At 62.4% G+C, this 11852-nt stretch overlaps 1 protein-coding gene and 1 pseudogene across 1 annotated transcript; one reads left to right on the top strand and one right to left on the bottom strand.

Moving 5' to 3' along the window:
• Nucleotides 1–1757, bottom strand: part of LOC116833407 (mamu class II histocompatibility antigen, DR alpha chain-like) — a 9250-nt pseudogene extending 7493 nt beyond the window's left edge.
• Nucleotides 1758–4376: 2619 nt separating this feature from the next.
• On the top strand, nucleotides 4377–10876 carry LOC116833408 (H-2 class II histocompatibility antigen, E-S beta chain-like). The gene is given in 7 exon segments (XM_075061430.1): nucleotides 4377–4543; nucleotides 5766–5993; nucleotides 5996–6025; nucleotides 6894–7175; nucleotides 9453–9563; nucleotides 10109–10132; nucleotides 10492–10876. Coding segments are annotated over 7 exon segments (795 nt in total). The 5' UTR covers nucleotides 4377–4437; the 3' UTR covers nucleotides 10506–10876.
• The last annotated feature ends 976 nt before the right edge of the window (nucleotides 10877–11852 follow it).

Here is an 11852-nt window from a genome sequence, read left to right as displayed (position 1 = left end):
GGGCCCGCGTGCGATTGGACCTCTGGATCATGATCTCCATGTTCTTCTTCAGCACGGCCATGTTGCCCAGGGCGCCCTGCGCCTCGAAGCTGGTGAACTTGCCGAAGTCGGGCAGGCGCCAGACGGTCTCCTTCCTCTCCAGGTCCACATGGAAGATCTCGTCCTGGTCGAACTCGAACATGAACTCCCCGGCCTCCCGCTGGGCCGGGTCCGTGCGCTGGTAGAAGGCCACCTGGGAGAGCATGTTCTCCGCTGTGGGGAGATGGGGGTCAGTACCGGCCACCTGGGGGGGCTGCTCCTCACCCCAGGGGAGGGGGTCTCAGCGCTTCCCCCAGCAGTGCAGCCCCCCAGCTCCCGGGCTGTGACATTTGCACTAGGGCTCCCCGGTGTCAGGGGAAGGCAGATGCATGAAGCATGGTGCCCCCCAGCATCGCGGTGGGGCCCTGGGGCCAGCACTGACTGCCAGGAGAGAGTGCCCCTGCCCCGCCTCCCCCCCCCAGCACAGGCCCCCTAGGGCTGCCCTGGTGCAAGGACTGAGAGAGCAGAGACCCCCTTGCTGACCCCTGCTCAGTTCCCTGGTTTCCAGTCACATCTCCCAGCTGAGCAGTGACCAGAGCAAACCCGGCTCCGCTGGCAAGTGGGGACGTGACCCAGCCAAAGCGGCGCCTGGGGGGAGTTGGGGGCTGCAGCTGCAGGACGTTTCATTCTCCCGTCTGTGCATGGGGCTGGTTCCGTGTCCCGGGGTCGCCATGACCTGGTTCTCGGGGTGATTTCAGTCCCTGGCCCCCGACACTCACCCCCCAGGGCCGGTCACTGGGAGACCCCGGAACTCCCCAGCCAGAGACATTAAAGCTGCGCTGGGGGGGTCACAGACATTGCAGGGGGGAGGGGTCTGGCTCCGGGCTGAGGCTGGATTCCCCAGGGCCCAAGGGAGTTGGGCACCTGCATTCTAGGGAGTCGTTTGCTGACCCCAGCTCACTCGGCAGGATCTCACCGAGCGACTGCAAAGGAGGGAACCCACCACCACTAGCCGAGGAGAGAATCTGCCCCACAGAGCCCCCCCCGTGGGTCTGAGCCTTGGGAGGATGGGGGACAATTGGGCCAGGCCAGGGAGTGGGGACAGGGCTCCCAGCTCTGCACAGACGCACTCACTGCTCAGCAGGGTCTGGCCCTGGCGCGGCTCTTTGGGGAACGTTCCCCAACCCCCCCTGTGCCTGGCACCCCCCTGGGGGGATCAGCCTCTGAGTCTCTGTGGGGGAGGGGCCTGCACTCCTAGGGCAGGGCTGTGTCGTACCCAAACTACAGTCACTTCCCCACAATCCCTCTGCTGCCCCCGCGCCAGCCTCCCCTCCCCACTCCCTGTCATGAGGATGAGACCCTCCCCTCCCTCCACCCCATCCAGATCAGCCCCCCCTTCCTGCCCTGCCCACCCCATCCCCTGCCTACTATTGGATGAGACCCTCCTCCCTGCAGCTCCCCCCAAATCTGGCTCACCCCATGAGCCCCCCCCCATTGTCTCCTCTCTGGGGGGGAGCCAGGCACTATGGGGGTGAAGCTGCCCCCGCCCCCAGGCCCAGGTGTCCCAGCCCCCGCCCCGCCCATACCTGTCACTGCCCCGGCACCCGGCAGGGCCAGCAGAGTGAGCAGGGCCAGCTGGGCCATGGGGACACCCCGTCCTGCGCCCATCTCCTCTCCCCGGCACTGGGCTGGGTGCGGGGCCGGCAGTGCTAGGGGGCCGGGGGGGCACATGTCACACCCCGGGGGGGGGCACGGTTGGGGGCAGTGCCCAGTATTGGCCAGGGGAGCCTGGCCCAGGGGCCCAAACCCAATGGCAGAAATCCCTGCACCGACCAGGCTGTTACCGGGCAGAGCAGCAGCGCTGAGCCTCCCCGGGAGGAGATGGAGAAATTCAGTGTTCCTGGCTCGCAGGATTGTGTCACGAGTCAGGATAATTCTTGTGTTTTCCTAAAGCCCCAGCTCCAGGAGTCACGTGGGTCTGGGAGGATTTCAGCCTTGTTCTGAGAGACAAAGTGAGCGTCCAGCCCTCGGGGCTGTGGGGAGAGAGTCAGAGTGGGACTCCTGGGCGCCCTGAGGGCTCAAGACACAGCTGGTATTTGTACATCATTGCAGGATTTTTGGTGAGCCTGACTCATGATTTTTTTGGGGGGGTCACACCATAGGCGTTGTTTGACTTCCATATTTGGGAGTGCAGCTTCAGTCAGGCCAACGGGGCCATGCATGGGGGGGGGGCAAATTCTGTGCCTGTCCAATGTTTGCAGTTTGGGGGGACAATGGCCCCCCTGCTCTGTCAAATTACACCCATGAGTCATACCTCTGACCCATACACTTGTGCGCTGGGGGGGGTGTAACACCTCTAACCCCCAGGTACCCTGATGGCTCAAAGAGTAGAAGGCAAATAAAAAGAACCTCTGTGACAAGGTGGGACTGTTCTTAAAGTTTTCTCTGAGTGCTGTGTGGGTGCCTCAGTTTCCCTTTGCAGTTCATAAGTCTCTAGGTGGTGGGATAAGGGGATGGGATTGTTGTGGAGCCCTAGAGGGCAGGTGTGATGGTGTCTGCACAGAGAATGACCCACACTCTGTCTCCTGGCCACTGATGGCCTGGGCCCCTCCCTGGCAAGGTGCCAACGGAAGGGGTTGGGGGCAAAGAGATCAGGTGCCTCCTGGCCCGGGAAAGGGACAAAGGCAGAGGAGGGGCTGCAGGGGGTTTCAGTCTGGAGCTGGCTGGGGAAATGAAGGGGAGCCCAGATGGGGCTGTGGCCAACCTTTGGCCCCCCAAGATGGACCTGAGGGGTCCTGTTGTCTGCAAAGGGAACTCCCTTTGGCCCCCCAAGATGGACCTGAGGGGTCCTGTTGTCTGTACCTGCAAGACCTGTTTTGGACTGTGTTCCTGTCGTCTAAATAAACCTTCTGTGTTACTGGCTGAGTCACAGTGAATCGCAGGAAGCCGGGGGTGCAGGGCCCTGACTCCCCCAAACTCCGTGACAACCTCACAGCTGGTGTTGTTACATAAACTCAGGATTTTACAGCCAATCTCATAATTTTGGAGCATTCGGGGTTGGCAGTACTGCAAATTTCCAGCCAGACGCCTGTTCCCGCAGGCTGTGCGCACAGCGGGGCCCGGAGCAGGGCGGATGCAGCATCACCACCAGGGGGAGTTTGTCCCTGTCACGGAGTGCGGGGGAGTCAGGGCCCTGCACCCCCCACTTCCCGGGATTCACCAGGACTCTCAGCCAGCCAGTAAAACGGAAAGTTTATTAGACGACAGGAACACAGTCCCAAGCGGAGCGTGTATGCACAACCAGGACCCCTCAATCAAGTCCTTCTGGGGGTTCAGGGAGCTTAGACCCCAGCTTGGGGTTCCCTGCGTTGCACCACCCAGCGCAAGACCGACTCTAAAAATCCCTCTAGCAGCTTTCTCCCCCTCCCCTCTGCTCCTCCTCCTTTGGTTCAGTCTCCCGGGCAGAAGGTGTCACTTCTCCCAGCCCACTCCTGGCTCAGGTTACAGCTCAGGGAGCTTCCTTCCCATCCCCAATGTAACTCCCCTGCCACATTCCCAGGGCAAATCCAATTATCCACCCTGCTTCCTGCTCCATCACAGTCCCAGATGTGGACGTGGCACTAGGGGCCAGAGAAGCCCCTTAGGGAGATCCATGGTGGGAGCAGCTGGGAGGCCGAGCTGTGCCTGACCCATGGAGACTGAGCCCCAGTTCTATGGTGGGGTCATCAGGGCCACCCAGAGGATTCAGGGGGTCTAGGGCAAAGCAATTTTGGGGGCCCCTTCCATAAAAAAAAAGTTGCAATACTAAAGAATACTATATTCTCGTGGGGGCCTCTGCAAGGCCTGGGGCAAATTGCCCCACTTGCCCCCCCTCTGGGCAGCCCTGGGGGGCAGGGCTCAGGCACACAGAGGTGGGGGAGGGGGAAGCTAAGAACTTCTGCCTGCGGGGCCAGCCCCAAACCTTCCCCTGGGACTAAATTTACCCCCAACAAACCAGAAACCCCCTCACACTCATCCTGCCGCAGCTGGGAGCAGGGGGTCGAGGCACCAGGGGAAGGGGACGGAGGGTCCCAGGCCCGTTGCTGGGGAACCTGCTCTGGTGGGGGCTGGTCCCTGGGCTGGCCCCACTCTCCAGCTGCCCCAGGGCCATGGCAGGCACCGGGCGAGTCCTGCACCCCGATCCCAGGCCCTGCTCTGCCCCCTACGAGGGAGAAGTAGGGAACTGAGCCCTGCTGGGGCCAGCTCTGCCTGGCAACTGATGATGCTGACCAGCCCCAATGCTGACTGGCCCATGGGCTGGGGGTGCCCAATCCCCGGGGCCGTGGGCAGCGTCCCGGGGCTGGTGCTCGGAGCTGGACAGAGAAGGTCTCGGGCTGGGGGGTCCCGATGACTTTCCAGGTCTCTCCCTCCTGAGCAGCGATGGGGGCGGGTTGGATCCTGGGGGCCAGGAGCTGCTGGGCTGGGGCTCTGCTAGTGACAGTGACGGTGCTGAGAACCCACCTGGCTCATTGCACGGAGCCCGAAGGTGAGCAGAGACCCCAGCACCCCATGGAGCCCCATCCTGGGCAGCGCTGGTGTATCTGGGGGGGTCGGACCCCAGCGCCCCAGGGAGCCCCATCCTGGGCAGCGCTGCTTGTATCTGGGGGAGGGGGATGATCAGACACACACTACCCAGGGAGCTCCATCCTGGGCAGCGCTGGGTGTAGCTGGGGGGTCGGAGCCCACACACCCTGCGGATCACGTCCCAGGTGGGCGGTGGGTGTATCTGTGAAGTTCAGTTTGGACTGGACGACCCCACATGCCCCAGGGAGCCGCATGCCGGGCAGGCGCTGGGTGTATCAAGGGGATCAGACCCCACATGCCCTGTGGAGCCGCATCTTGGTCACAAGTGTATTGGGGGAATCAGACCCTACTCACCCTGGGTGCCCTGTGCCAGGCAGCCACCGAGCGTATCAGGGGAATTGGACCCCACACTCCCCGGGGAGTCCTGTCCTGGGCAGGCGCTGGGTAGATCAGGGAGGATCAACCCCATATGCCCTGGTGAGACCCCATCCAGGCAGACAGCAGATGTATGTGGAGGGGCGGAAATTGGACCCCACGCACCCTGGGAGCCCTGTCCTGGGCAGGTGCTGGGTGTGTCGGTCTCTGTCTTTCCTCCATGAGCTGCAGCTCCACCTGCGGTGTTTGGGGGGGGGTCCCGAGGTGGACACGTGGAGGGGCCATGGGGGTCCAGGTCCCTTCCATGGGGGTAAGACACAATGCACAGAATCATTCCCTTTTACACCCTCTGCCCCAGGGGAACCTGGGGTGAACCCACATTAACAGGCTGCTCCAGAGCCAGACCCTGGGGCCTTCTCCTGCCCCACAGCGACCGGCCCCCAGCCCCCATGTCAGTGCCCCTGGCCTGGCTCCCAGCTCCCCTGCGCCTCCCCCATCTGTGCTGTGCCCCCCCGTGACTCAGTGTCCCCGCACCCTGTGCCCCACCCTGCCCCCATTTCTCTCTGTGACCTCCTGCCCCACCCCTCGCCCCCCGCTGAGTGTCCCCCCGACCCCCAACCTGCCCTCCCCACGTCTCCCCATGTTACTATCATCCCCCCCGCGCCCTGCGGGTTCCCGTCAGCGGCCAGTGGATCCAGGCGGTGCCGGGGGGGGGGTGTCCGGGGCTGTGGTTGTCCCCGCCCCCCCGCTGAGCTCCGAGCCGCGGGGCAGGGGGCGGGTCCCTGAGCCAGCCCGTCTCCCCCCCCCAGAAAATTTCCTGTACCAGGAGAAGTGGGACTGTTACTTACCAACCGGCACCGGGGGGGTCCGGTTCGTGTGGAGAGGGATCTACGCCGGCAGCAACCACCACTTTCGACAGCGACCGGGGGTGTTCGAGGCGGAACGGAGCTGGGGCGCCCGACACCGACGCTGGAACAAGGACCCGACATCCTGGCGCAGAAGCGCTGCGGTTGACACGTTCTGCCGGCACAACTACGGGCGATCGAGCCTTTCAGCCTCGACCGGAGAGGTGGAGCGCGGGGGGCGGGTCCGAGGGGCGGGGTAATGGGGAGGGTCTCCCCTCTCCCCCCCGCCCTCCGTGTCTGGCTGCGGCGCCCCCTGTCGGCCAGAGGCCGAGAGCCCCCCCCCCCCCCCCCCCCCCCCACCGGGTCAGTCTCGGGGTGTAGCTGACCCCTCCCCTTTTTTGTCCAGCCCCCCCACCCCTCTGAGGGGTTCAGCCCCAGCGCCCCCCCCGACCACCTGGGGCAGGCGGCTGCTGCGGCTCCTACCCCCCTTCCTGCACTGTGGGGGCCAGGCGATGGGGCAGAGCTTCCCACCCCCCAACCCCACCCCTCCCCACTCAGGGTGCCCCTGGCAGGGGGTGGGGGCAGTCCCTGGGCTGAGACCCCATCTGCCTGGGCCCTGAGCATCAGACAGTCCCTGGCTCTGTCCCCATGGGGGTGACAGGACACAACTCCCCTCAGCCCCTTTCTGCTGATCCTGCCTGGGACAATGGGGGGCAGCAGAGAACCAGCCCCACCCCGGGGCAGTGAGGGGGAAATGGGCTGGCTGGGGAATTGGACCCCACACGCCATGGGGAGCCCTGTCTGTCCAGGGCATGTACAGGGGAATGGGACCCACACATCCAGGGTGCCCTGCCCCAGGCAGCTGCCAGGTGTATCAGGGGGCTGGATGCCCTGTCCTGGAAAGGCGCCGTGTGTATGGTTGGGGAGATTGGACTCCACACACCCTGGGGAGCATCGCACTTCACAGGTGCTGGGCATATGGGGGGGTGAATATTTCCCTGGGGGGGGCACCGGTTCTCTCTGAGCCCCCCTCCATCTCTGGACCCTTCCCCAGCTTGCTCTCTCTCTCTCTCTCTCTCTCTCTCACCCCAGTTCAGCCCAAGGTGAAAGTTTCCCCCACGAAATCAGGGTCCCCGCCCCACCCCCACCTGCTGGTTTGCTCCGTGACGGGGTTTTACCCCTCGGGGATCGAGATCAAGTGGCTGAAGAACGGGCAGGAGCAGACGGCAGGGGTGGTGTCCACGGAGCTGCTCCAGAATGGAGACTGGACCTTCCAGATCCTGGTGATGCTGGAGATGAGCCCCCGGCGCGGGGACGTCTACACCTGCCAGGTGGAGCACATCAGCCTGCAGGGCCCCCTCACCGTGCACTGGGGTAAGAGTGCTGGGTCACCCACCCCCCACAAATACCAACCCAAGCCAAGACTTCAAAGCGCTGTCTAGTGTAGCCTTTTGTTCTATTTCATGTTAATTATGTTCCAGTGGGCTCAGCTCTGGGCTACAGCCTCAAGTTCAACAACGTTATCTCTGTTTGTTCTGGATTTAGAGCCCATGGGACCATAGCCACCTAACGCGTACACGAGCATCTGTCTTTTAGCAGTTTTATTAGGGTTACCAACAAAGGTCTAAATGTCACAGCACATACAACCCCTAAAGATAAGTACCACATACTAGTCACATCCTCCTAGAGATGGTGTTAGTCTGTTGCCCTCTCATGGATTGACCATCAATATACGGGAGTGGTTCCTAGTGGAGTTTTCCGTAGAAAGCTCCATTTTCCTGCTCAGAGCACTTAGAAGTATTTGATAACTTTAGTTTTATTTAAAACTTTAATTTCACTTCCTGGTTTTTATACTCAGTGTGCGGAGTTGAAATCCAGGGTGCTGCGTTAGTTGCTCCTGCAATGGGTTGAGGTGGGGTGTGCTGACTGTTCAATATCATGGAATTCATTTGCTGCTGTATTTCTTACACTTCAACGCTCATGAGAATTTAGGTTCGAGGTAAAGTACTGATCATGTCCACGCTGGGAGCACTCTCCCAGAAGTGCTGAACTCATTATCTAAAGCTTATCATTATATTCAAACCCAACAGGTGCCAATGGTAGAAAACCATTTTGCTTTGGGATTTACAGATTAATTAGATTAGGCATTTTGGTTACAACAGCTGTAACAGCTGGAGACACTTCATTTAATTTTTGATAATCAATACATGCATCTGAAGAAGTGGGGGGTTTTATGCACAAAAGCTTATGGCCAAATAAATCTGTTAGTCTTTAAGGTGCCACCGGACTCCTTGCTGTTTTTGTGGATACAGACTAACACGGCTACCCCCTGATAAAATGCCATGGTCCATCTGGTTTTTGTACTGGCCAAATTGGCGAATTGCACATGGAAGTTCGTGCACAAATGATTTCCTTTTGCAGCAGAGATTCAATGGTTTTAGCAGTATAAGGTTTGACCAGATTTGGAAAAGGACACTGCTTTTATAGGGGGAATTTTCTTCTACAATTTGAACAGTTACATCCACATTTTTACATGTATTCTTGTGTTTAGCAAAAGCATCAACCCTACTCACAATTTTTAGAGCACTTGTACGAGGCTGCTAACCCAAATCTATTGACCTGGGCTGGGAGCAGGGCCGGCTCTAGGCCACAGTGCGCAAAGCGCGTGCTTGGGGCAGCATGCCGTGGGGGCACTCTGCCAGTTACTGGGAGGGCAGCAGGCGGCTCCAGTGGACCTGCCGCAGGCGTGTCTGCGGGAGGTCCACTGGAGCCGCGGGACCATCGGACCTTCCACAGAAACGCCTGCGGCAGATCCACTGGAGCCGTGGGACCAGCTGACCGTCCGCAGAAACACCTGCAGGAGGTCCACCGGAGCCGCGGGACCGGTGAGTGGCAGAGCGCCCCCCGCGCCGTGCCACCGTGCTTGGGGCAGCGAAATTGCTAGAGCCGGCCCTGGCTGGGAGCGTCTGTTCTCCCTGTCTCACAGCGCAAGGACAAGGGGACATTCAGTGGGATGGAAAGGGGCAAATTCACACCTGGTAAAAGGAAGGACGTTTCCCACACAGTGTAATTAGCCTGTGGAACTCACTGCCACAGGGTGTCACTGAGCCCAAGAACTGAGCAAGGTTCACACAGAGACTGGCTATTTCTGTGGCTCACAGGAGCATTCAGGGCTAGACTGGTTCATGCTGACAATGGGCAGGGATATCACACCTTGTGATGCAGGGCCTGAGCTGATCTCTGAGCTCACAGACCAGGAGGAGCCCTGACGTGGGGCAGATTGTCCCACAGCTGCTCCTGCAGGCCCTGGCCCCTGACTCTGCCCTGGCCGATGCCAGCCACTGGCGTGGACGGGAGTCCAGCCTGGAGGCCCCTGGCTCTGCCCCGGTCGGCGCTGGACACTGGTGCAGACAGGAGCCCGACCCGGAGGCCCCTGGCTCTGCCCCGGCCGGCACTGGTCACTGGCGCGGACGGGAGCCCAGCCTGGAGGCCCCTGGCTCTGACCCGGCCGGTGCCGGTCACTGGAGCAGACAGGAGCCCGGCCCGGAGGCCCCTGGCTCTGCCCTGGCCGGCGCTGGTCACTGGTGCGGATGGGAGCCTGGCCCGGGGGCCCCTGGCTCTGACCCGGCCCGTTCCATGTCCCTGTTTCAGAGGCGCAGTCTGACTCCGCCAGGAGCAAGATGCTGACGGGGGTCGGGGGCTTCATGCTGGGGCTGATCTTCCTGGCGCCCGGACTCCTCATCTACCTGAAGAATAAGAAAGGTGAACGGCTCCGGGCGGGGGCGGGGCACCAGGGTGTCTGTAGGGGGATTTGGGGCTGGGGGGGCTCAGGGGAATCTGGGCCTGACTGCAAGCTCTCTACCCTACCTCCCCTCGCAGGGGCTGCAGGCTCCCGGCTTCTCCTCTCCTGGGCCCGGGGCTGGGTCAGACCCTCACCGCTCCTAGGGCAGGGACAGAGCAGTGACCATGGGGAAATCTCAGTGCAGGGCCCCAGGGCCAGGCTGGAAGCTCTCTCTCTCCCCTCCCCGGCCGAGCCCGCAAGGTGGGACAGACCCCGACCCCTCGCAGTGCAGGGAGCTGCCCCTGCCTGGGGCTCAGAGCATTTCCCATCCCCTCCACCGGGCAGGGATTCTAGATCAGGGATTTGCAGTAATAACAGAGGAGGGGAACCCCAGGTTTGGGGGCTGGAGTGGGGCTGGGTTCCTAGTGAAGATCATTCCACGCCGTGGGGCAGGGGCTGGAGCTCTGACCCCCAGGAACTGGCTCCCTCACCCAGGGCTCTGACCCTATTTCTCTTTCTTTTTCAGGGCGCCCTGTTCCCCAACCTGCAGGTAATTTCAATCCCCCTCCCCCGTTAAACCCGCCTCCCCCCACACTGAGCACAGGCTACCTGGGGCACCCGTGGGGCGGCTGCTTCTACCCCTCGGCCCCTGACACCCGCTCAGCTCAGCCCCTGGGCACTGGGATGCTGGCCCCGCGAAGGAGGAGTCTGTGGCTCCCTTGGTCCCCGTTCAGGCTGATCCCCGAGCTGCTCCCGGGGGCAGAGGGTCCTGGGTCCTGCCGAGCATCACCCAGCCCTGCGGCTGCCAAGCAGAGTCACTGGGGCACCCTGGGGCCTGGCAGAGAAAATCCACCATCCGTCCCGCTAGCCCCACGGCCAGGGGCTGATTTCTCTCCCCTCTCCCTGCAGGGCTCCTGCGTTAGATCCTGGGCATCGGATCCCCCGGCCGGCAGGAGTTTCCATCCATCAGTTCCAGCACCTCACCCAGCCCAGACAATGCAGAACCTGGGGCAGATCCCTTCCTGTCCCCATCTGCTCCCTGCGCTCTGCCCGGCTCCAGCCCGCGCTGCCCCCCTGGGGACCCATCCCTGCCCCTCAATCCCAGCAGGGCCCTGGGGTGACTTCTCCTGTGTTAACCCTTTCCCTGCCCCAGCCCAGCCCCACGTTCCCTCTCGCTGACCCCGCTGCCCTCGGGGAACCTTTGGGGGATGCTGCTCCGCAGCCTGGGGGGAAGCCGGACTGAGGCCGGGCGCTGTTAGAACTGCTGCACCCTAATAAATCATCCCCAGCCCCCCACCCCAGCTCTGTGCTCACTGCTCCCTCAGGGCCAGGACAGGGCTGGGGGCTCTGGCCCTGCTGGGCTCTGGCTGGGGGGAGCGGGACGCAGGGCACAGAGCAGCTGCCCTGGGGGAGGGGACTCCCCAGACACACCCTGGGGCCACTCAGCAGCTGGCAGGAATCAGGGTTGTGCTGGGCAGAGGCCTGGGCAGGGCCGGATCTGATGGGAGGTGGGGGGCAGGACCCCAGAGGGGGGCTCTGGGGGTGGAGGTGACTCCAGGGGAGGCTGTGGGTTCCCAGTCCCAGTGCAGACCAGTTCCTTCCCCAGGGGTGGGGGCAGCAGGGAGGAGGCAGGGGGAAGCGAGACCCCCAAGCAGGGCCGCCCAGAGGATTCAAAGGGCCTGGGGTAAAGGCACCACCCGCTGTGACGCTCGTATTCACCCGGCGGCTCTGGGTCTTTGGCAGCACTGAAGGACCCGCTGCCAAAGCCCCGGAGCGAGTGAAGGACCCGCCGCCGAAGTGCCACGGAGTCCCCGGGCGATGCTCTGGAACTGCTCCCCACCAAGCCAGGCAGGACTCTGGGGAGCCTCCTCTCCCTTGGAGCAGACTGTCTGCAGGGCAAGAAGCTCACACGTCTTCACCTCCTGGGTCTCTCCTTGGAGCATTCAGCATCCTCTGCCCCTCCGTGGGCTTCCCACAGCGAGCCCACCCAGGCGGGGTCCTGGGGAAGCCACAGGGTTCTGCACCCCCACTTTGCAGTCAGACGTGACTCTCAGCCAGCAAAACAGAGGTTTATTCGATGACAGGAACAGGGTCTAAAACAGAGCTTGTAGATACAGTGAACCAGACCCCTCGGCCGGGTCCATTCTGGGGGGCAGTGAGCCAGACCCCTAGGTCTGCCCTTCACTCCTCGTCCCCAGCAAGCTCCAGACTAACCACCCCCTCCAGCCCCTCCTCTCTGCTCAGCTCCTTTCCCGGGCCAGGAGGTCACC

This window comes from Chelonoidis abingdonii, unplaced genomic scaffold, assembly GCF_003597395.2.
Source record: "Chelonoidis abingdonii isolate Lonesome George unplaced genomic scaffold, CheloAbing_2.0 scaffold0713, whole genome shotgun sequence".
Classification (NCBI taxonomy): domain Eukaryota; kingdom Metazoa; phylum Chordata; order Testudines; family Testudinidae; genus Chelonoidis; species Chelonoidis abingdonii.
Note: the sequence above shows the minus strand (reverse complement) of the source record. Positions and strands in the feature narration are given on the sequence as shown.